This window comes from Entelurus aequoreus, linkage group LG09 (genome assembly GCF_033978785.1).
Source record: "Entelurus aequoreus isolate RoL-2023_Sb linkage group LG09, RoL_Eaeq_v1.1, whole genome shotgun sequence".
Lineage (NCBI taxonomy): Eukaryota > Metazoa > Chordata > Actinopteri > Syngnathiformes > Syngnathidae > Entelurus > Entelurus aequoreus.
Window position 1 is genome coordinate 61,844,246 of NC_084739.1, and position 26,089 is coordinate 61,870,334.

Consider the following 26,089-nt stretch of genomic DNA (forward strand, 5'->3'; position numbering starts at 1 on the left):
TGCACCAGTATTATACAGGGACTGGGGGTGTCCACATCCCATATTGATATCGGTCCAATGTTTGATATCATGCACCAGTATTATACAGTGACTGGGGGTGTCCACATCCCATATTGATATCGGTCCAATGTTTGATATCGTGCACCAGTATTATACAGGGACTGGGGGTGTCCACATCCCATATTGATATCGGTCCAATGTTTGATATCATGCACCAGTATTATACAGGGACTCGGGGTGTCCACACCCCATATTGATATCGGTCCAATGTTTGATATCATGCACCAGTATTATACAGGGACTCGGGGTGTCCACATCCCATATTGATATCGGTCCAATGTTTGATATCATGCACCAGTAGCATACAGTGACTCGGGGTGTCCACATCCCATATTGATATCGGTCCAATGTTTGATATCATGCACCAGTATTATACAGGGACTCGGGGTGTCCACATCCCATATTGATATCGGTCCAATGTTTGATATCATGCACCAGTAGCATACAGTGACTCGGGGTGTCCACATCCCATATTGATATCGGTCCAATGTTTGATATCATGCACCAGTAGCATACAGTGACTCGGGGTGTCCACATCCCATATTGATATCGGTCCAATGTTTGATATCATGCACCAGTAGCATACAGTGACTCGGGGTGTCCACATCCCATATTGATATCGGTCCAATGTTTGATATCATGCACCAGTAGCATACAGTGACTCGGGGTGTCCACACCCCATATTGATATCGGTCCAATGTTTGATATCATGCACCAGTATTATACAGGGACTCGGGGTGTCCACATCCCATATTGATATCGGTCCAATGTTTGATATCATGCACCAGTAGCATACAGTGACTCGGGGTGTCCACACCCCATATTGATATCGGTCCAATGTTTGATATCATGCACCAGTATTATACAGGGACTCGGGGTGTCCACATCCCATATTGATATCGGTCCAATGTTTGATATCATGCACCAGTAGCATACAGGGACTCGGGGTGTCCACATCCCATATTGATATCGGTCCAATGTTTGATATCATGCACCAGTAGCATACAGTGACTCGGGGTGTCCACATCCCATATTGATATCGGTCCAATGTTTGATATCAGCCTGATGATTGTGTCTGATATTGATGGTGCAGCCTGACATAGCAGTAGTTTGATGTTATCTGTATGACGTAATGTTTCCTTCTATCAGCCTGATGATTGTGTCTGATATTGATGGTGCAGCCTGACATAGCAGTAGTTTTGACATGTCCTCTATGGCCCGTGTGCAGGTGAGCGGTTACCCAAGCCTGACCGAGGGAAGATGCGCTTTCACAAGATCGCCAACGTCAACAAAGCCCTGGACTTCATCACCAGCAAAGGAGTCAAACTGGTCTCCATCGGAGCTGAAGGTCCCACAAAAGCCTCACCTAAGATGTGCAGTAGGGTGCTTTGGTTTTGCTCAACAAGACGGTTCCTTTTTACAGAGATAGTGGACGGCAACGTAAAGATGACGCTGGGAATGATCTGGACCATCATCCTCCGCTTTGCCATTCAGGATATTAATGTTGAAGGTGAGAAAAGATAAGTGTGTGTCGGTGACAAAGTCACTATTGTACGACTGTCGGTGCAGAAACATCGGCCAAAGAAGGCCTCCTCTTGTGGTGTCAGAGAAAGACCGCCCCCTACAGGAATGTCAATGTGCAGAACTTCCATGTCAGGTGAGTCACCAACAGCATGGACTGACTCCACCACACATTTCACAGCCATTGTTCAGTTGTGGCACATACACTATATTTCTCATTTAAAAGTCACCATTTCACAAGCTTGAGTTGAGCTCACCTGCAAATGTGACACTTGAGGAAGAAAGTCCCTGACATTGTCGGCTCTCTCTGCTCACTAAGCTGGAAGGACGGCCTGGCCTTCTGCGCCCTGATTCACAGACACAGACCCGACCTCCTGGACTACTCTAAGCTCAGCAAGGTGTGGTGTGTGTCACCCCGTAACCGGGATGCTGTGTGTCAGCACTCAAATCTAACACCCACTGACCACACCCCCTTCTTGCACTTATTTGTTGTCCTGTGCTGTGAAGGAGCTAATATAAACACTCTTAATACACAGCAGCCATTGTATTGTAGGAAGATGAATTCTGCCTTTATAGAAATAACGTTGGCCCTTGGTTGTATTCAGGGGTGTACATCATATTCAACATCCTACTTTATAGGAATGTACAACAAAAGTTTGAACGTAGGAATGGTTTGAATGTTGAAGAGCTGGAGCTCACCTGAAATACGAGTGGAATGTAAGATGAATGGTAGAAACCTTCTGACTGTAATTAATCAAATAAAACAACACAAAAATAGGAATTTGGCCCACACGGCTCATTCCGTATTTTCCATCCGTCTGGGATTCAAACCTTCGGCATGAGAGATGAGCGTGTTAACCACTGAGCTAAACACCTACACTGTCTGTGTTTCTGCTTTTGGTTTGAGCTTTTAGGGTATTTAAGGGAGCGAACCGTCGAGATAAGTCTACCCACAATTCATTGCTGCAACAGTTACCCACAATTCATTGCTGCAACCACCCTCTCTCTGTTGAAACTGACTGTCCAGTTAGCAGCAAGGCCTCAGCTGTTGGCCTCCAGCACCACCCTCTCTAGCACCACCACCTTCTTCTTGTTTACACCACAAACCATTTGAGGAGTCGTTTTTGGAAATGTAGCATTTGGGCGAAGAATACAGCACATATAGAGATTATATTATTTTGTTAGAACAGGGGTCGGCAACCCAAAATGTTGAAAGAGCCATATTGGACCAAAAATACAAAAACAAATCTGTCTGGAGCCGTAAAAATTAAAAGCCATATTACATGTGTCATGAGATATAAATGTAATTAAGAGGACTTAAAGGAAAGTAAATGAGCTCAAATATAGCTACAAATGAGGCATATGCAATATGTACATTTAGCTAGCCTAAATAGCATGTTAGCATCGATTAGCTTGCAGTCACGCAGTGACCAAATATGTCTGATTAGCACTCCACACAAGTCAATAACATCAACAAAACTCACCTTTGTGCACTCATGCCCAACGTTAAAAGTGTGGTGGACAAAATGAGATAGAAAAAGTGGCATAAAACACGTCCTAGAAAGTCGGAGAAAGTTATACATGGAAACAAACTATACGGCGAGTTCAAGGACCGCCAAAATTAGTAGGACAAAACGGCGCTCGCCAAATACTCGAATCAGTGAAGCATGTTTAATATAAACAGTGTGATTTATAACAATTAGCGAGGTTTATGTCATGTTTGTCCTCCCACAGAAAACATTCTGAAACAAAAAAATTGTTTTTTTTTCCCCCTCATCTTTTTCCATTCTTCATACATTTTTGAAAAATCTCCAGAGAGCCACTAGGGCGGCGCTAAAGAGCCGCATGCGGCTCTAGAGCCGCGGGTTGCCGACCCCCGTGTTAGAATAAGGATAAGTAGTCATTTATGAGAACTAGATTACGTTTGTTTGAATTAAAATAACAATTATACATTTCAAAATGAAGTAAAAAAAAAATCACAAAAGTTCCAATGTTACAAGAAAAATAGCCAAATTTTGAAACATTTTTTTTAGCATAATTAAAGTCAACATTTCTCAAAAAAGTTGCTATATGACAAAAAAATTTGCCAAAGTTATCAGAATTTCCTTTTTCAGAGAACATTTTATACATATAATACAGTAACATTTTTTTTATTTTTTATAAAAAATGGAGTATCTGCAAAGGACTTAAAAAATATATTTGTAATTGTGAGAGGGAAAAGAAAAGCAAATAAATGATGGGACAAAATGTATTGAAGTACATATTTCAATGATGACTTTATGCTTGTCGTGTTATCATTTTTCACCTTTTTTACTTAGATTTCAGGACTTCATACCTGCAACATTCTTTATTCAATTCAAAATGTAAAAAATGTTGCTCATTTCAAAAATACTTTTGAGCATAAATCTGTGGAGCATCTTCTTCTTGGTTATTATTCATAAACTATTGCCGGGCTTTTGTCCCCATTGAACTCCTGGCTGTGACGTGTAAGAGGAAGTGCACAAGGAGCTGTTGCCTACATTCTGTGGGTGTTGTTGTTGCACCACAATGGTGTGGTCATTGATGAAAGTGTCTAATAAAGTTGTATGTGGATGCACCACAATGGTGTGGTCATTGATGAAAGTGTGTAATAATGTTGTATGTGCATGCACCACAATGGTGTGGTCATTGATGAAAGTGTGTAATAATGTTGTATGTGGATGCACCACAATGGTGTGGTCATTGATGAAAGTGTGTAATCATGTTGTATGTGGATGCACCACAATGGTGTGGTCATTGATGAAAGTGTGTAATCATGTTGTATGTGGATGCACCACAATGGTGTGGTCATTGATGAAAGTGTGTAATAATGTTGTATGTGCATGCACCACAATGGTGTGGTCATTGATGAAAGTGTGTAATAATGTTGTATGTGCATGCACCACAATGGTGTGGTCATTGATGAAAGTGTGTAATAATGTTGTATGTGCATGCACCACAATGGTGTGGTCATTGATGAAAGTGTGTAATAATGTTGTATGTGGATGCACCACAATGGTATGGTCATTGATGAAAGTGTGTAATAATGTTGTATGTGGATGCACCACAATGGTATGGTCATTGATGAAAGTGTGTAATAATGTTGTATGTGGATGCACCACAATGGTGTGGTCATTGATGAAAGTGTGTAATAATGTTGTATGTGCATGCACCACAATGGTGTGGTCATTGATGAAAGTGTGTAATAATGTTGTATGTGGATGCACCACAATGGTGTGGTCATTGATGAAAGTGTGTAATAATGTTGTATGTGGATGCACCACAATGGTGTGGTCATTGATGAAAGTGTGTAATAAAGTTGTATGTGGATGCACCACAATGGTGTGGTCATTGATGAAAGTGTGTAATAATGTTGTATGTGCATGCACCACAATGGTGTGGTCATTGATGAAAGTGTGTAATAATGTTGTATGTGCATGCACCACAATGGTGTGGTCATTGATGAAAGTGTGTAATAATGTTGTATGTGGATGCACCACAATGGTGTGGTCATTAATGAAAGTGTGTAATAATGTTGTATGTGGATGCACCACAATGGTGTGGTCATTGATGAAAGTGTGTAATAATGTTGTATGTGGATGCACCACAATGGTGTGGTCATTGATGAAAGTGTGTAATAATGTTGTATGTGGATGCACCACAATGGTGTGGTCATTGATGAAAGTGTGTAATAATGTTGTATGTGGATGCACCACAATGGTGTGGTCATTGATGAAAGTGTGTAATAATGTTGTATGTGCATGCACCACAATGGTGTGGTCATTGATGAAAGTGTGTAATAATGTTGTATGTGGATGCACCACAATGGTGTGGTCATTGATGAAAGTGTGTAATAATGTTGTATGTGCATGCACCACAATGGTGTGGTCATTGATGAAAGTGTGTAATAATGTTGTATGTGGATGCACCACAATGGTGTGGTCATTGATGAAAGTGTGTAATAATGTTGTATGTGGATGCACCACAATGGTGTGGTCATTGATGAAAGTGTGTAATAATGTTGTATGTGGATGCACCACAATGGTGTGGTCATTGATGAAAGTGTGTAATAATGTTGTATGTGGATGCACCACAATGGTGTGGTCATTGATGAAAGTGTGTAATAATGTTGTATGTGCATGCACCACAATGGTGTGGTCATTGATGAAAGTGTGTAATAATGTTGTATGTGGATGCACCACAATGGTGTGGTCATTGATGAAAGTGTGTAATAATGTTGTATGTGCATGCACCACAATGGTGTGGTCATTGATGAAAGTGTGTAATAATGTTGTATGTGGATGCACCACAATGGTGTGGTCATTGATGAAAGTGTGTAATAATGTTGTATGTGGATGCACCACAATGGTGTGGTCATTGATGAAAGTGTGTAATAATGTTGTATGTGGATGCACCACAATGGTGTGGTCATTGATGAAAGTGTGTAATAATGTTGTATGTGGATGCACCACAATGGTGTGGTCATTGATGAAAGTGTGTAATAATGTTGTATGTGCATGCACCACAATGGTGTGGTCATTGATGAAAGTGTGTAATAATGTTGTATGTGGATGCACCACAATGGTGTGGTCATTGATGAAAGTGTGTAATAATGTTGTATGTGCATGCACCACAATGGTGTGGTCATTGATGAAAGTGTGTAATAATGTTGTATGTGGATGCACCACAATGGTGTGGTCATTGATGAAAGTGTGTAATAATGTTGTATGTGGATGCACCACAATGGTGTGGTCATTGATGAAAGTGTGTAATAATGTTGTATGTGGATGCACCACAGTGGTGTGGTCCTTGATGAAAGTGTGTAATAAATGATAAATAAAGTTGTATGTGCAGGTGACGAGGGAGTATAATGTGTCCGCAGCATGAAGGTCACAATGCTGGCATTTTAAGTCCAGCATTGCTGTTTAGTCATGTGGAATTGTGTTTCTTTATTTAGGATGATCCTATGGGGAACCTAAACCTGGCCTTTGACATAGCAGAGAAGCACCTGGACATTCCCAAAATGCTTGATGCTGACGGTAATATTTGTGGAAATGGACAAATGTTTGTTGGTGTTTGTGCATTGACTCCAATATTGTGGTGATAGACATCATCAACACCCCTAAGCCGGATGAAAGAGCCATCATGACCTACGTGTCCTGCTTCTATCACGCTTTTGCCGGCGCAGAGCAGGTATGAACAATCTGCACCTTTTCACCCGCTTTTTCTCTTTCAAAGATAAGAGCTTGTGTTTTCTCTCGGAGCTCAACCATCAGCTGTATTTTGCAACTAAGGTGTAAATATTGATGGCGTGATTGTTTGTGTCTGCCAGGCAGAGACGGCCGCTAACAGGATCTGTAAGGTGCTGGGCGTCAACCAGGAGAACGAGAAGCTGATGGAGGAGTACGAGAGACTGGCCAGCGAGGTACAAAGCACCATCTCAACATTATGCAGAATTTAGGCTTAGGTTTAGCGTTCATATCCCGGCCAGTGGAGAGTAACGGCACCAACCAAGGAGAAGTAGTCCCAATAATCAGGTGTTGAAAAGAGTGGCTCACACTTCATGGCTCAAAGGATTTCAAAAAGGGATTTGGTGTTTTTCTCCTTAACTTTGCTTTTACCATAAATAATGGTAAATGAGGTAAGGCCCGGTGTGGCTTTGCTTCTTTTTAACACCTGACTCTGCAGGAAGTAAATGTTAACCTTGATTTCCCTAAAAGAATCAGCACGTCATGACATGACGATAGCAGGTAGAAATATGCGTGAAACTCTCCTACAGACACCAAACTTAGTGAGTAGGAATTGTTGGAGTTATATTGTCAAACTTACAAGCCATGAATGAAGAATTTAGTGGTCAATTGTACGGAATATGTACTTCACTGTGCAACCTACTAATAAAAGTCTCAATGCATGCTAGTAGAAACGCTATGGACAGCTTGAATTGATTGATTGATTGAAACTTGTATTAGTAGATTGCACAGTACACTACATATTCCCTACAATTGACCACTACATGGTAACATTCGGATAAGTTTTTCCACTTGTTTAAGTCGGGGTCCACGTTAATCAATTCATGGTAAGACTGAACGGCACTTCTATTGAAAGCACTAGATGGAGGTACACTGCAGCACTCGCCCAAAAGATGGCGCCATACCACAAACAACAATACAGCTTTTCAGTGTTTTGTTTTTTGTAAACCATTTGTATTGTGGCCTTCAGCAGATAAAGAAACATACATTAGCCGCACAGTTTTATAAGCTGCAGGGTTCAAAGTGTAGTAAAAAAGTAGCAACATTTAGTCCGGAATTTCCCGGTTTATTTAAAGACAAAACTGTGTCAGCGTTATGTTGTAGGTGTCTAATTTTTAATTTGAAAATGTCAGCCTTTTCTCGTTACATTCCGTTTTTTGCTCTCTTTTTCGTACATTTTCACAGTTTTTCTTTGCCGACAGCATGCAATGGGCCAACAAAACACAAATTGCCGCACTGCTTTTGCCTCATTTTCAATGGATAGTAAATCTACACTGCAATGCCAGCTGTACAGTGACTACTCTAAAGTATGTCGACGCTATTCAATCATGGTTTACCACCCTACTCAGCTGCTGGAGTGGATCCGTCGCACCACTCCCTGGCTGGAGAACCGGAGCCCGGAGAAGACCATGGGACAAATGCAGAGGAAGCTGGAGGACTTCCGGGACTACAGGCGCCAGCATAAACCCCCCAAGGTGCAGGAGAAGTGCCAGCTGGAGATCAACTTCAACACGCTGCAGACCAAGTTGCGCATCAGCAACCGGCCTGCATTCATGCCCTCCGAGGGCAAGATGGTGTCTGTAAGTGGCCACTCCTAATTCTTGCCCTGCCAGGGTTGGAGAGACCAAAAGCACTCTGACCGTCTCTCCAGGACATTGCCACGGCATGGCAAGGCTTGGAGCATGCAGAGAAGGGATACGAGGAGTGGCTCCTCACCGAGATCCGCAGGCTGGAGAGACTGGACCACCTGGCCGAAAAGTTCCGCCAAAAAGCCGGCAGTCACGAAAACTGGGCCAGCGGTCAGTTTGCTGCACAGTCTTCATGATCAGCATCAGGATCCAAACTTGACCTTGTTTTGTCTCCTCCAATGTGTGCTAGCAGGCAAAGAAGTGCTTCTCTCCCTGAAGGATTACGAAACAGCCACCCTAACAGAAATAAAGGCGCTGCTGCGAAAACACGAGGCCTTTGAGAGCGACTTGGCAGCCCACCAGGACCGTGTGGAGCAGATTGCTGCCATTGCACAGGAGCTGAAGTACGCCATTCCTCTGGTGACATTAGCAGTCAGCGTGTACCACGGGTGTGCACAATTGAGAGTACCAGGAGAGTATATATTGAAGACATCATCATATATATCTGATGTATAATTGAAAGTACTAGTAGAGTATATATTGAAGACATCATCATATATATCTGATGTATAATTGAAAGTACTAGTAGAGTATATATTGAAGACATCATCATATATATCTGATGTATAATTGAAAGTACTAGTAGAGTATATATTGAAGACATCATCATATATATCTGATGTATAATTGAAAGTACCAGTAGATAGATAGATAGTACTTTATTGATTCCTTCAGTAGAGTATATATTGAAGACATCATCATATATATCTGATGTATAATTGAAAGTACTAGTAGAGTATATATTGACGCCATCATCATATATATATGATGTATAATTGAAAGTACTAGTAGAGTATATATTGACGCCATCATCATATATATCTGATGTATAATTGAAAGTACTAGTAGAGTATATATTGACGCCATCATCATATATATATGATGTATAATTGAAAGTACTAGTAGAGTATATATTGACGCCATCATCATATATATCTGATGTATAATTGAAAGTACTAGTAGAGTATATATTGACGCCATCATCATATATATCTGATGTATAATTGAAAGTACTAGTAGAGTATATATTGACGCCATCATCATAAATATCTGATGTATAATTGAAAGTACTAGTAGAGTATATATTGACGCCATCATCATATATATCTGATGTATAATTGAAAGTACTAGTAGAGTATATATTGACGCCATCATCATATATATCTGATGTATAATTGAAAGTACTAGTAGAGTATATATTGACGCCATCATCATATATATCTGATGTATAATTGAAAGTACTAGTAGAGTATATATTGAAGCCATCATCATATATATATGATGTATAATTGAAAGTACTAGTAGAGTATATATTGACGCCATCATCATATATATCCGATGTATAATTGAAAGTACTAGTAGAGTATATATTGACACCATCATCATATATATATGATGTATAATTGAAAGTACTAGTAGAGTATATATTGACGCCATCATCATATATATCTGATGTATAATTGAAAGTACTAGTAGAGTATATATTGACGCCATCATCATATATATCTGATGTATAATTGAAAGTACTAGTAGAGTATATATTGAAGCCATCATCATATATATATGATGTATAATTGAAAGTACTAGTAGAGTATATATTGACGCCATCATCATATATATATGATGTATAATTGAAAGTACTAGTAGAGTATATATTGACGCCATCATCATAAATATCTGATGTATAATTGAAAGTACTAGTAGAGTATATATTGACACCATCATCATATATATCTGATGTATAATTGAAAGTACTAGTAGAGTATATATTGAAGCCATCATCATATATATATGATGTATAATTGAAAGTACTAGTAGAGTATATATTGACGCCATCATCATATATATCTGATGTATAATTGAAAGTACTAGTAGAGTATATATTGAAGCCATCATCATATATATATCATGTATAATTGAAAGTACTAGTAGAGTATATATTGACGCCATCATCATATATATCTGATGTATAATTGAAAGTACTAGTAGAGTATATATTGAAGCCATCATCATATATATATGATGTATAATTGAAAGTACTAGTAGAGTATATATTGACGCCATCATCATATATATCTGATGTATAATTGAAAGCACTAGTAGAGTATATATTGACGCCATCATCATATATATCTGATGTATAATTGAAAGTACTAGTAGAGTATATATTGAAGCCATCATCATATATATATGATGTATAATTGAAAGTACTAGTAGAGTATATATTGACGCCATCATCATATATATATGATGTATAATTGAAAGTACTAGTAGAGTATATATTGACGCCATCATCATAAATATCTGATGTATAATTGAAAGTACTAGTAGAGTATATATTGACGCCATCATCATATATATATGATGTATAATTGAAAGTACTAGTAGAGTATATATTGACGCCATCATCATATATATCTGATGTATAATTGAAAGTACTAGTAGAGTATATATTGACGCCATCATCATATATATATGATGTATAATTGAAAGTACTAGTAGAGTATATATTGACGCCATCATCATAAATATCTGATGTATAATTGAAAGTACTAGTAGAGTATATATTGACGCCATCATATATATCTGATGTATAATTGAAAGTACTAGTAGAGTATATATTGAAGCCATCATCATATATATATGATGTATAATTGAAAGTACTAGTAGAGTATATATTGACGCCATCATCATATATATCTGATGTATAATTGAAAGTACTAGTAGAGTATATATTGACGCCATCATCATAAATATCTGATGTATAATTGAAAGTACTAGTAGAGTATATATTGAAGCCATCATCATATATATCTGATGTATAATTGAAAGTACTAGTAGAGTATATATTGACGCCATCATATATATCTGATGTATAATTGAAAGTACTAGTAGAGTATATATTGAAGCCATCATCATATATATCTGATGTATAATTGAAAGTACTAGTAGAGTATATATTGAAGCCATCATCATATATATATGATGTATAATTGAAAGTACTAGTAGAGTATATATTGAAGCCATCATCATATATATCTGATGTATAATTGAAAGTACTAGTAGAGTATATATTGAAGCCATCATCATATATATATGATGTATAATTGAAAGTACTAGTAGAGTATATATTGAAGCCATCATCATATATATCTGATGTATAATTGAAAGTACTAGTAGAGTATATATTGAAGCCATCATCATATATATATGATGTATAATTGAAAGTACTAGTAGAGTATATATTGAAGCATCATCATATATATATGATGTATAATTGAAAGTACTAGTAGAGTATATATTGACACCATCATCATATATATCTGATGTATAATTGAAAGTACTAGTAGAGTATATATTGACACCATCATCATATATATATGATGTATAATTGAAAGTACTAGTAGAGTATATATTGACACCATCATCATATATATATGATGTATAACACCAAAAGACTTTCCAGAATGTGCGAGCAAATAAATATAATCCAAATAGTTTTAATCTCACGGAAATTCCCAAAGCCAAAATCCAGATGACAATGTGATAATTGCCCAGCCCTACAGTACTTTCTGTAGTTGTACTTTCTACTTGAGTTACAGTCCACTTGCATCGGTGCCCAGCAGGGACGCAGCACAACATTCATAAACCCCTTGAAGGGACCCACAATATTATTGTCTTATGTTTTTGTGTCATCGCTAATGTTTTTACTCAAGCGGTGAGATTTCACACTTTTTTAGCTGGTCCTTGAATGCACCACTGCACTTAACTTTCACCAACACCGTTCTGGCGTCTATGTGTTCATGTGTAAAGGTACGCTTTGATGGCGTGACGTCTTCTCTGCACTTACCTAGCAGGTGGAATGAACCATTTAGATGGATTTATTCAACTTTCAACAAAATGTTTGTTCTCCATCAATCGTTACTTTGCCATTTTTATCGTCTTTTTGATTTGTAGCAAAACAATTTGCAGTTCTTTTCTTGTTGAACAATTGCTGGCAGAAATAAAGCAATCTCCAGACTCGGAGGATGTTCATTCACTTCTTTCAGTTGGTGGGAAAAAGCAGATAGCAGACATGACACACAAGTGGAGTCATTTCACACCGCAACTTTCTGCTTTTAACAAACAAATCAAGAAAATACATTGTGGTAGTTTGGAACGTTGCAGTTTCACATCAAGCAGTGATGAAACTGATAAAACCACACACTTTTGAGGAAAACATGGTGGAGCCACCCTGTCAATCTGTTCAACTGTAAAAACTCTCCTTGAAGAAAGTGGTTAGAGCAGGGGGTGTCAAACTCATTTTAGATCGGGGGCCACATGGAGAAAAATCTACTCCCAAGTGGGTCGGACTGGTAAAATCACGGCACGATAACTTAAAAAAATAAATAAAGACAACTTCAGATTGTTTTCTTTGTCTAAAAATAGAACAAGCACATTCTGAAATTGTACAAATAATATTTATGTTGGATTTTTTTTTTTTTACAATTACCTGTTGCGGTTAATAGTATATATACTTTATTTGTCGTTATTTATATTTTCTGAATAAATTATGTGATAATGTTCATCAGTTGGTGTTAATTTTCAATCTATCAAGATAAACATTTTATCAAAATCAAATTACAGTATGTTATTTATGTAGTTTGATCATTTTCCTCCACTGATGTACTAACATTATTTGGTTTATTTTGTACATATGTAGCATCATCTACAAAGATACAAATAATTGCTATTGCGACATCCAGTGGACACATTTAGAACAGCAGTTTCTTTCATTCAAAAATTTCAGGTTAATTTTTATACTTAGCAAACTCATCCCGCGGGCCGGATAAAACCTGTTCGCGGGCCTGGTCCGGCCCTCGGGCCGTACGTCTGACACCCCTGGGTTAGAGTGTCTGCCCTGAGATGGGTAGGTTGTGAGTTCAAACCCCGGCCGAGTCATACCAAAGACTATAACCTACTCAGTGGCCTAGTGGTTAGAGTGTCCGCCCTGAGATGGGTAGGTCGTCAGTTCAAACCCTGGCCGAGTCATACCAAAGACTATAACCTACTCAGTGGCCTAGTGGTTAGAGTGTCCGCCCTGAGATGGGTAGGTTGTGAGTCCAAACCCCGGCCGAGTCATACCAAAGACTATAACCTACTCAGTGGCCTAGTGGTTAGAGTGTCCGCCCTGAGATGGGTGGGTTGTGAGTTCAAACCCCGGCCGAGTCATACCAAAGACTATAAAAATGGGAGCCATTACCTCCCTGCTTGGCACTCAGCATCAAGGCTTGGAATTGGGGGTTAAATCACCGAATGTTTCTCGGGCGTGGCCACCGCTGCTGCCCACTGCTCCCCTGTGGGGATGGGTCAAATGCAGAGGATAATTTCACCGCACCTAGTGTGTGTGTGTGACAACCATTGGCACTTGAACTTGAACTTGAAGTCATGTCATGGCCTGCAAATAGTCCGCATCTCAATCCAATTGAAACTGCGTGTTGGAAAGTGAAGACAATGGTGGATCTCAAGACTCCAACCGGCAAAGCTGATCTGACAACAGCAATCAGAGCAAGATTGATGAAGCGTACCGTTTGTCACTCGTCAGAAACTGCCAGTTGTGATAAAAGCCAGAGGTGGTGCAACACAGCATTAATAGTTTGTTGTTTTGTTGTTCATGATTCCACCATTGGCCTCTCACAATTGAGTGATCTCATATGAAGAACTCAAGTGTTACTGACTACCACACCTGACTTTATTGATTTATTGGAAGCCCGGAAGTTGCCATTTGAAATGAGTATAGTTTTGTGCCACCTTTCTTGACAAACATTGAACTGAATGAACGTCCTCTCCGACTGGTGATTCCATGGAATATTTCACAGACCAAAAAAAGCAGCAGCGCTTTACTTGAAGTATGTTGTGCTGTGAAGACTTTGTCAAATGACCGTGACAGAAGGTGACAACACACCACTTCAAGTTTGTAAAAACCCTCAATTCCCTGGTGTTTTCTCTGTGCTAAGTAGCAGCGACAGAAGGGAGAACGCTTCTGTTCCTGTCCCGAGGTGGTGGTTGTACAAACCCCGTTTCCATATGAGTTGGGAAATTGTGTTGCTGGCATCAAATTCTAAAGTTAATGATTATTTGCCCAAAAAAAAAAGTTGATCAGTTTTGAACATCAAATCCTTTGTAGCATATTCAACTGAATATGGCTTGAAAAGGATTTGCAAATCATTGTATTCTGTTTATATTTACATCTAATACCATTTCCCAACTCGGGGTTTGTACATTGTCACAGCTGAGCTTAAGCAGAGAATCCTGGAAAAGCCACGTCATGCCTGCCGGCGTAAAGCTGACCTGCTTCTTTTTTCCAGTGAGCTGGACTACCACGACGTGGCGGCTGTGAATCAACGCTGCCAGAGCATCTGCGACTTGTGGGACAGGCTGGGAACGCTCACCCAAAAAAGGAGAGAGGCTCTGGAGGTGAGGGACGAGACATAGAGCGGGCTATATTTTGCAAGTGCCCACAAGAGTGTGCTAGTGGTCCACACTGATGCGGAGTTCCAAAATGTCATCTAAAAATAAGCCAAACCACTCCTGATTCAGATGGTAGTTCCTGGCCCTGCATGCCACTTCCTCTGACCATTCCTGGCCTGCAACTGTACGAGGGCCCGGGTGGTAGTTCCTGGGCTAAAGTGGCCCTGCATGCCACTTCCTCTGACCATTCCTGGCCTGCAACTGTACGAGGGCCCAGGAAAAGGTCTGAGGATTAAAAAGAATGACAGGAACAGGAGCTCTGTTGTCTGCCCACATCCACTCAACACCACAGTGGGGTGAACAAGGCCATGCTAATGTTACACTCCCCGGGGTTAGTCGTCATAGCAGGTGTTTGGGATTTTTTGGGTAGGGTTTTTATGAGACAGCCTAGCTGGACATTTTGACTTGTTTTTTTAAAATCAGGATTTATGTTGTCTTTGTTCTTCCAGCGCACAGATAAGCTGCTGGAGACCATCGATCAGTTGTTCCTGGAGTTTGCTAAGCGCTCGGCGCCTTTCAACAACTGGATGGAGGGCGCCATGGAGGACCTGCAGGACATGTTTATGGTGCACGCTGTAGAGGAAGTCCAGGTAAGCTAGTGCTTGTCAGCCTTCCCTAATGTTTCTTAACCAAAACATCTGTTTCTCAGCCGTGGTCCGTATTGATATTCAGTTGTAATACACTTTTCCACCACTTGGGGCAGTAAAGACTATCTCCAACAAACAGAAGAAGTCTGGAGCTAGAGTCATAGAGAAGTTTCTTAAGCGCAAAAATGATGACTAAAATGTGAAGCTGTATATTCATTTGCATTTAATTTGTCCAATATTGGTGGTGATGAACCCCGAGAAGCAGAGATGGCAGACTTGCTGCAGGAAATGACTACTATTACATTCACTACTTTGTTGGCTAGGAGACTCATTGTGCTAAATTGGAAGGCAACAGCGCCTCCTTGCCACACCCGCTGGATTAAAGATGGTATTTCTTTTTTCAAACTGGAGAAGATCAGGCTGACATTGAATGGTTGTTCTGTGAAGTTTTAGGAAGTATGAGGTGGTTTCTTAAAAAATGCAAAAGAGGCTGACCTCCAATGTAAAACCCCAATTGAAAGGTAGGTAATTGATGAGCCTTTTGTCTGCTTTTGTGTACTGTACTGCTGTTGGGGACATTCAGAAGTGCAGTGGTCTGTGGCTTCATGTCAATATTTGACTTATTGATTTGATTCTGTGTTAATTGTTTGGCGGCGGTTTGTTGTATGACTTTCAATTGAATATGTCCAAAGAACTCAAATAACAAATGTTAAAAAAAACATCCTGACTAGAGACGGTAATCTGGAGCACCCCCAAAATCGGATCACTCGTTCCTTATCCCATTTCTGACATTTTGTAAAAGTTTTTTCAAAATCCGCCCATAAGTTTTTAAGCTGTGTTGCTAACTAACAAATAGACAAACCCCAACTAATTGAAGAAATAAATACAATTGACAAGTCCATGCGTGTTTGTAAGTCGCTTCCAACCAGGCTGCAAGAGAGTTCACTCTTTGCATCAGTGGAGACAGGGACGCTTGCACACACACACACACACACACACACACACACACACACACACACACACACACACACACACACACACACACACACACACACACACACACAAACACATAATTGAAATGATCCTAATCAATTTCAGACATTTCCTGAAAATACATCAAACTCCGCACAGAACCTTTTGACTTGTTACGCCAGTTATTATGCTAACTAATGAACAGACATCAACTTCTCAGAGTTAGAACAACTATGACATATTATACAATGTACAGATAGAAGTGTCCATTTATAATTTGTCTATTGAACAGACTTACAATCACTCCAATGTAGACCAAGTAAAGACATCTCAACTTTGTGTTTACGAGTTCTTAGGTTAGTGTACTTTCAAATATTCTGTAACATCATTTTAAATGTTGTCTTCCTGTGTAATGTTGTGAGTGGCAAGCAGGCCCATAATGAATAAGAGCATGATAGGATGAATCTGCCATAACCCAATGAGAAGACGTCCACAGATCTTTGTTCTAAGAGGCTGAGTTGGCCAATTGTGTGATTGAAACCATCCCTGCCTCTGTTAGCATCTGATGTCAAAGTGACGTCACGACCTGACCATCCACATTATTATCCATCAGTTGCTGTTTATTTTGAAAGAGCACTCACACCCAGAAAAGACACAGCAAGAGTTGACATTTTAGCAGCCCTTTTTCCTTCCTTGCTTCCCCTCAGAGTCTAATTGCGGCTCACGAGCAGTTCAAAGCCACTCTCCCAGAGGCGGATGCTGAGCGACAGGCCATCTTGGGAATCCACAATGAGGTGCAGAAAATCTCCCAGAGCTATGGGATCAGGGCTAACATTATCAACCCCTACAGCACCCTCACCACTGACGAGCTCCTCAGCAAATGGGAGAAGGTAGTCAAAGTGGAAGTCTGCTCAGTTGGCCGTGTGCGTGATGTTTGTCAACACTGGGTTTAGGTCAAGAAGTTGGTTCCTCAGAGGGACAGTGCCTTGCAGGAAGAGATGGCACGCCAGCATTCCCATGAAAGGTTGAGGCGGCAGTTTGCTGCGCAGGCTAACCTCATTGGACCTTGGATCCAGACCAGGATGGAGGTGAGCCACACATTCACACCCTTATGGCCATCTCATTTCATACTGTCCAGCAGGCACCAGACGTATATGTCCTTTAAAAGTGACTTGGAAACAACCTTGCAAAATACTTGTATTTGTAAACTGAGACAACGTTGCTGTCTAACTTTGGATCTAGGTTGTCTAACCTTGGATCTAGGTTGTCTAACCTTGGATCTAGGTTGTCTAACCTTGGATCTAGGTTGTGTAACCTTGGATCTAGGTTGTGTAACCTTGGATCTAGGTTGTCTAACCTTGGATCTAGGTTGTGTAACCTTGGATCTAGGTTGTCTAACCTTGGATCTAGGTTGTGTAACCTTGGATCTAGGTTGTGTAACTTTGGATCTAGGTTGTCTAACCTTGGATCTAGGTTGTGTAACCTTGGATCTGGGTTGTCTAACCTTGGATCTAGGTTGTCTAACTTTGGATCTAGGTTGTCTAACCTTGGATCTAGGTTGTGTAACCTTGGATCTAGGTTGTCTAACCTTGGATCTAGGTTGTGTAACCTTGGATCTAGGTTGTCTAACCTTGGATCTAGGTTGTGTAACCTTGGATCTAGGTTGTCTAACCTTGGATCTAGGTTGTGTAACCTTGGATCTAGGTTGTCTAACCTTGGATCTAGGTTGTCTAACCTTGGATCTAGGTTGTGTAACCTTGGATCTAGGTTGTGTAACCTTGGATCTAGGTTGTCTAACCTTGGATCTAGGTTGTCTAACCTTGGATCTAGGTTGTCTAACCTTGGGTCTAGGTTGTCTAACCTTGGATCTAGGTTGTCTAACTTTGGATCTAGGTTGTCTAACCTTGGATCTAGGTTGTCTAACCTTGGATCTAGGTTGTCTAACTTTGGATCTAGGTTGTCTAACCTTGGATCTAGGTTGTCTAACCTTGGATCTAGGTTGTCTAACCTTGGATCTAGGTTGTCTAACCTTGGATCTAGGTTGTCTAACTTTGGATCTAGGTTGTGTAGCCTTGGATCTAGGTTGTCTAACCTTGGATCTAGGTTGTCTAACCTTGGATCTAGGTTGTGTAACCTTGGATCTAGGTTGTCTAACCTTGGATCTAGGTTGTCTAACCTTGGATCTAGGTTGTGTAACCTTGGATCTAGGTTGTCTAACCTTGGATCTAGGTTGTCTAACCTTGGATCTAGGTTGTCTAACCTTGGATCTAGGTTGTGTAACCTTGGATCTAGGTTGTCTAACCTTGGATCTAGGTTGTCTAACCTTGGATCTAGGTTGTGTAACCTTGAATCTAGGTTGTCTAACCTTGGATCTAGGTTGTGTAACCTTGGATCTGGGTTGTCTAACTTTGGATCTAGGTTGTCTAACCTTGGATCTAGGTTGTGTAACCTTGGATCTAGGTTGTCTAACCTTGGATCTAGGTTGTGTAACCTTGGATCTAGGTTGTCTAACCTTGGATCTAGGTTGTCTAACCTTGGATCTAGGTTGTGTAACCTTGGATCTAGGTTGTCTAACCTTGGATCTAGGTTGTGTAACCTTGGATCTAGGTTGTCTAACCTTGGATCTAGGTTGTCTAACCTTGGATCTAGGTTGTGTAACCTTGGATCTAGGTTGTGTAACCTTGGATCTGGGTTGTCTAACTTTGGATCTGGGTTGTCTAACCTTGGATCTAGGTTGTCTAACCTTGGATCTAGGTTGTCTAACCTTGGATCTAGGTTGTCTAACTTTGGATCTAGGTTGTCTAACCTTGGATCTAGGTTGTCTAACCTTGGATCTAGGTTGTCTAACCTTGGATCTAGGTTGTCTAACTTTGGATCTAGGTTGTCTAACCTTGGATCTAGGTTGTGTAACCTTGGATCTAGGTTGTCTAACCTTGGATCTAGGTTGTCTAACTTTGGATCTAGGTTGTCTAACCTTGGATCTAGGTTGTCTAACCTTGGATCTAGGTTGTCTAACCTTGGATCTAGGTTGTCTAACCTTGGATCTAGGTTGTCTAACCTTGGATCTAGGTTGTGTAACCTTGGATCTAGGTTGTCTAACCTTGGATCTAGGTTGTCTAACCTTGGATCTAGGTTGTGTAACCTTGGATCTAGGTTGTCTAACCTTGGATCTAGGTTGTGTAACCTTGGATCTAGGTTGTCTAACCTTGGATCTAGGTTGTGTAACCTTGGATCTAGGTTGTCTAACCTTGGATCTAGGTTGTCTAACCTTGGATCTAGGTTGTGTAACCTTGGATCTAGGTTGTCTAACCTTGGATCTAGGTTGTCTAACCTTGGATCTAGGTTGTGTAACCTTGGATCTAGGTTGTCTAACCTTGGATCTAGGTTGTGTAACCTTGGATCTAGGTTGTCTAACCTTGGATCTAGGTTGTGTAACCTTGGATCTAGGTTGTCTAACCTTGGATCTAGGTTGTGTAACCTTGGATCTAGGTTGTCTAACCTTGGATCTAGGTTGTGTAACCTTGGATCTGGGTTGTCTAACTTTGGATCTGGGTTGTCTAACCTTGGATCTAGGTTGTCTAACCTTGGATCTAGGTTGTCTAACCTTGGATCTAGGTTGTCTAACTTTGGATCTAGGTTGTCTAACCTTGGATCTAGGTTGTCTAACCTTGGATCTAGGTTGTCTAACCTTGGATCTAGGTTGTCTAACTTTGGATCTAGGTTGTCTAACCTTGGATCTAGGTTGTGTAACCTTGGATCTAGGTTGTCTAACCTTGGATCTAGGTTGTCTAACTTTGGATCTAGGTTGTCTAACCTTGGATCTAGGTTGTCTAACCTTGGATCTAGGTTGTCTAACCTTGGATTTAGGTTGTCTAACCTTGGATCTAGGTTGTCTAACCTTGGATCTAGGTTGTCTAACCTTGGATCTAGGTTGTCTAACCTTGGATCTAGGTTGTCTAACCTTGGATCTAGGTTGTGTAACCTTGGATCTAGGTTGTCTAACCTTGGATCTAGGTTGTGTAACCTTGGATCTAGGTTGTCTAACCTTGGATCTAGGTTGTCTAACCTTGGATCTAGGTTGTCTAACCTTGGATCTAGGTTGTGTAACCTTGGATCTAGGTTGTCTAACCTTGGATCTAGGTTGTGTAACCTTGGATCTAGGTTGTCTAACCTTGGATCTAGGTTGTGTAACCTTGGATCTAGGTTGTCTAACCTTGGATCTAGGTTGTGTAACCTTGGATCTAGGTTGCTGGTTGGAAAATGACCAAAGATCAAATCAACCTGACATTGAATAAACGTCGTCAGAAAGCACCTTGTTTCAATGTAGAATAGTGGTTGGGAAATGACCACATTTCAGAATCAGAAGTACTTTATTAACCCTCGAGGGGAAATGAAGAATTTCAATGGTCAAATCAACAAAACAAATGATTTCCAAAGCAGGACCTCCACCCAGACATACAATACTAGTACACAGATCATGAAAAACTATATTATTGTCATTGTAATTGGGCCAAAATATTTATATTAGAAAATAATCTCATGGAAATGACTGCTGTCATTGGATTATAATAATAAAACATTGAACTTGTTATTTAGTCAGGTTTGGGACAGGTGTGCTGCTGGTGTGGCCACAGTGCAGGTGCACGTCTAGTCAGGTTTGGGACAGGTGTGCTGCTGGTGTGGCCACAGTGCAGGTGCACGTCTAGTCAGGTTTGGGACAGGTGTGCTGCTGGTGTGGCCACAGTGCAGGTGCACGTCTAGTCAGGTTTGGGACAGGTGTGCTGCTGGTGTGGCCACAGTGCAGGTGCACATCTAGCGTCGCTCACATGTGCTCCACTGAATGCTCAAGCAATTTTTGCGTTTGCTCACGCAAATGGAAAATTAGAGGGAACATTGTTTGGGGGTATCCATAATACGCCGATAGGGAGAAGTTTTTATTTACACGATGGGTCGGGTGTGTCTTGACCTCCGCCGAACCCCTGAGGCCGACTCACCCAACCCCTAAGGTTCGATGGAAGCCAGGTAAAGAACCACTAGTCTAGTGCCTGCTGGGGTGCCCACACAGCTAAATGGCTCTAAAGCAGTGGTATTTAACAAGTATATTTAATATTGTTGGCCACTGTAGCATTGCACACAGTTTGACCAGTCACACTGTGTTTGAATGTTTCATTAAGTGATTGTTTGGCGTACAACTAGATGGAGCCTGTGTACCACTGCTCTAAATATAAATGTGAGCTGTCTCTTGATCCAAAGTGAAGCCCACCCCCAAAAGAAAGAGTTTTTGATTGACCCTCTTCCTCTTACGACGCTGGCAAACAGGAAATTGGACGCTGCGCCCTGGAGATAGGGGGCACCCTGGAGGACCAGATGACCAAACTGAAGCAGTGCGAGCACGTCATCGTGGCTTACAAGCCCAACATGGACAAGCTGGAGGGAGACCACCAGCTCATCCAGGAGTCGCTGGTGTTTGACAACAAGCACACCAACTACACCATGGAGGTAAATATGTCTACATGGGCACGGGGCAGAGTGTGACATTGTCTACACGGGCACGGGGCAGAGTGTGACATTGTCTACATGGGCACGGGGCAGAGTGTGTCGGGGATCACTAAGTGTTATCGGACACATTAATTTCCTCACAATGACAACATTTCACTCACAATGATGTCATTTTCTGTGATATTCTGCGTTTAACAGCAGATTCTGTTTTATTGGCCAATTTTGTGACTTTCTCCGCGGTTACGTCAGCGCGGAAATCAAATATGCCTTACTTGTTTTGAGTTTAGTGATTATTGATTATGCATACTAGCACTGTGTCAAATAAGAAGTAGCAACCATGGTGACGCCCCAAATTTCTAGTAAATGTGCTCTACAAGTACCATTATCACTGGAGGACGAGGAATAGCTAAACATGCTTCACTACACACCGTAGGAGGATACAATAGCTCACCGCTAACAGCAAGCTAGCACCCCTGAATGTAAACAAATGGGTGCATCTATACAAATATTGACGGTAACGATACCAAGTACATGATCCGTACATAGTCGATACCACAATGATTACTTTAATATTTTGTATTATCTCAAAATCTTTTGTCTTTTTTATTCTTTATAAACTTAGCAAATATGTCCCTGGACACATGAGGACTTTGAATATGAGCAATGTATGATCCTGTAACTACTTGGTATCGGATCGATACCTAAATGTGTGGTATCATCCAAAAATAATGTCAAGTATGAAAGAAGAGAAGAATAAGTGATTATTACATTTGAACAGAAGTGTAGATAGAACATGTTCAAACAGAAAATAAGCAGATATTAACAGTAAATGAACAAGTGGATTATTAATCAATGTTTACAGTTTGTCCCTCTTAATGTGTACAAAATAATAGGTGTATAAATGTGCATAATTAGGAGTCTTGGTTTGTTTACTGACTACTAAAAGACAAGTTGTCTAGTATGTTCAACATTTTATTTAAGGACCAAATTGTTCTTTGATTGCAATAAGAAAAATGTGTTTAATGTATCATAATATTTTTTGTTAAAATAAAGACAATAATTACATTTTTTGTGGTCTCTTTTATTTTAGAAAAGTGTCAAAAAAAAGTATTAAAAATAAATACATTTCTTTACCGGTACCGGTACCAACATGTATGGTATCAGGACAAACTATTTTAATATAAATATACATTTGTACAACATATATCTACATACATATATGTGTGTGTGTGTGTGCGTGCTCGCGCTTACGTTTATATCCACACACACACACACACACACACGTGGGAAAACAAAAGAAAAGAGCAAACAATGTTGTGTGCGTGTGTTTGTTTGTGTATAAATATATACGTTGTATATTTTTGTATTTATTTCCTTAAGCCTTCCAGATGCCATGTGTGCTGTGCTGTGTTGCACTCATGTCATAGGCAGCCACACTTTGTGCTTTCATTCCTAGCATTATGCTAGGAGTAGCCACCTAGTGACAGAACATGGTATTATATTTTCTGGGTGGAAGGAAACCGGCGTCTTTTTAAGGTGTGGAAGTGTTGCTTGTTGGAGTGGCCCATTATTTGAGACGGGCATCTACTGGAGCTGAGGCCAGTATTTGAGTAGTTACTGTAAATACCTGCTTATTTTCTGTGCAGCACATCCGCGTGGGCTGGGAGCTGCTCCTCACCACCGTCGCCCGCACCATCAACGACATCGAAACCCACATCCTGACCCGTGACGCCAAAGGCATCAGTCAGCAGCAGATGAAGGAATTCCGATCTTCCTTCAACCACTTCGATCGGGTGCGAAGCTCTTTCTGACATGTGGATGTTTCAGTTTCATGCCACGGAAATAGTCTACTTTAAGGAAAACCTTGTCCTCCAACTACAGAAAAAGAACGGAGCCATGGAGACGGATGACTTCCGAGCCTGCCTCATCTCCATGGGCTATGATCTGGTAATGTGCTTTCAATGTTGAAGAATAAATAGTCATCTCCATGGGCTATGATCTGGTAATGTGCTTTCAATGTTGAAGAATAAATAGTCATCTCCATGGGCTATGATCTGGTAATGTGCTTTCAATGTTGAAGAATAAATAGTCATCTCCATGGGCTATGATCTGGTAATGTGCTTTCAATGTTGAAGAATAAATAGTCATCTCCATGGGCTATGATCTGGTAATGTGCTTTCAATGTTGAAGAATAAATAGTCATCTCCATGGGCTATGATCTGGTAATGTGCTTTCAATGTTGAAGAATAAATAGTCATCTCCATGGGCTATGATCTGGTAATGTGCTTTCAATGTTGAAGAATAAATAGTCATCTCCATGGGCTATGATCTGGTAATGTGCTTTCAATGTTGAAGAATAAATAGTCATCTCCATGGGCTATGATCTGGTAATGTGCTTTCAATGTTGAAGAATAAATAGTCATCTCCATGGGCTATGATCTGGTAATGTGCTTTCAATGTTGAAGAATAAATAGTCATCTCCATGGGCTATGATCTGGTAATGTGCTTTCAATGTTGAAGAATAAATAGTCATCTCCATGGGCTATGATCTGGTAATGTGCTTTCAATGTTGAAGAATAAATAGTCATCTCCATGGGCTATGATCTGGTAATGTGCTTTCAATGTTGAAGAATAAATAGTCATCTCCATGGGCTATGATCTGGTAATGTGCTTTCAATGTTGAAGAATAAATAGTCATCTCCATGGGCTATGATCTGGTAATGTGCTTTCAATGTTGAAGAATAAATAGTCATCTCCATGGGCTATGATCTGGTAATGTGCTTTCAATGTTGAAGAATAAATAGTCATCTCCATGGGCTATGATCTGGTAATGTGCTTTCAATGTTGAAGAATAAATAGTCATCTCCATGGGCTATGATCTGGTAATGTGCTTTCAATGTTGAAGAATAAATAGTCATCTCCATGGGCTATGATCTGGTAATGTGCTTTCAATGTTGAAGAATAAATAGTCATCTCCATGGGCTATGATCTGGTAATGTGCTTTCAATGTTGAAGAATAAATAGTCATCTCCATGGGCTATGATCTGGTAATGTGCTTTCAATGTTGAAGAATAAATAGTCATCTCCATGGGCTATGATCTGGTAATGTGCTTTCAATGTTGAACAATAAATTGTCATCTCCATGGGCTATGATCTGGTAATGTGCTTTCAATGTTGAAGAATAAAACGTCTTCCAAACTAGTTTGTCATCTGTTTGCCCATTCAGGGCGAGGTGGAGTTTGCCCGCATAATGATCCTAGTTGACCCCAACGGGACCGGAATCGTCTCCTTCCAGTCTTTCATCGACTTCATGACCAGAGAAACTGCCGATACCGACACCGCGGATCAGGTTGTGGCATCCTTCCGCATCCTGGCTTCTGACAAGGTAAGTGCGAGGATTAATACGCACTTCTTCATAGTTTTGATCCTATCATCTTCTCTTTGCATCCCAGCCTTACATCCTGGTGGAGGAGCTGAGGAGAGAACTTCCTCCCGAGCAAGCAGAGTATTGCATCATGAGGATGCCGCCATACACCGGCCATGGAGGGCCACCGGGGGCGCTAGACTACACCGCTTTCTCCACCGCCCTTTACGGAGAGAGCGACCTTTAATCCTCGCAGCGTCGTCCCTCCTCCCAGTTGCTGGTGTATGCCGTGCAGGGAAGCTGCCATGCGGGGAGATTGAATTGTGTTGAAATGTGTGTGAGTTGATTTGTGAAAAAGAGGCTGAATTCACAGAATAGTTGAACATGCCATGCATTGTTTGAACCTGCCCTTGCACATGAAAAGTGACATGTAACTAAGTAAAACAATGACTGACAAATTGGCCCAACTCAAACTAAATATTACCCACTAGTTGGGAAAAGTAATGCATTGAATGTGACGTTTTCCTTTGTCAACTGAAGAGCTGCTCGTATTTGCACAAACGTGCTGATGAAATATCTTTACCCATGCATGTTACAAGCCTTTTCTTTATGACACTCATT

At 40.5% G+C, this 26,089-nt stretch overlaps 1 protein-coding gene across 3 annotated transcripts in view; it reads left to right on the forward strand.

The window, feature by feature from the left end:
- actn2b (actinin, alpha 2b) overlaps nt 1-26,089 on the forward strand; it is a 52,743-nt gene that overhangs the window by 26,563 nt on the left and 91 nt on the right. The window contains exons 4-22 of one of the 3 annotated variants that reach the window (XM_062059097.1): nt 1,289-1,408; nt 1,484-1,570; nt 1,630-1,717; nt 1,901-1,979; nt 6,557-6,638; nt 6,707-6,792; nt 6,932-7,024; nt 8,198-8,428; nt 8,500-8,647; nt 8,730-8,880; nt 14,884-14,992; nt 15,496-15,636; nt 17,313-17,495; nt 17,559-17,693; nt 21,925-22,104; nt 23,751-23,897; nt 23,986-24,051; nt 25,331-25,489; nt 25,557-26,089. The exon at nt 25,557-26,089 is cut by the window's right edge and continues 91 nt beyond it. In XM_062059097.1, coding sequence (XP_061915081.1) covers nt 1,289-1,408; nt 1,484-1,570; nt 1,630-1,717; nt 1,901-1,979; nt 6,557-6,638; nt 6,707-6,792; nt 6,932-7,024; nt 8,198-8,428; nt 8,500-8,647; nt 8,730-8,880; nt 14,884-14,992; nt 15,496-15,636; nt 17,313-17,495; nt 17,559-17,693; nt 21,925-22,104; nt 23,751-23,897; nt 23,986-24,051; nt 25,331-25,489; nt 25,557-25,715 — 2,444 coding nt within the window. In that variant the 3' untranslated portion in view covers nt 25,716-26,089. Of the gene's footprint in view, nt 1-1,288; nt 1,409-1,483; nt 1,571-1,629; nt 1,718-1,900; nt 1,980-6,556; nt 6,639-6,706; nt 6,793-6,931; nt 7,025-8,197; nt 8,429-8,499; nt 8,648-8,729; nt 8,881-14,883; nt 14,993-15,495; nt 15,637-17,312; nt 17,496-17,558; nt 17,694-21,924; nt 22,105-23,750; nt 23,898-23,985; nt 24,052-25,330; nt 25,490-25,556 lie in introns of those variants that run through there. The other 2 variants (XM_062059099.1, XM_062059100.1) reach the window with 2 other exon arrangements.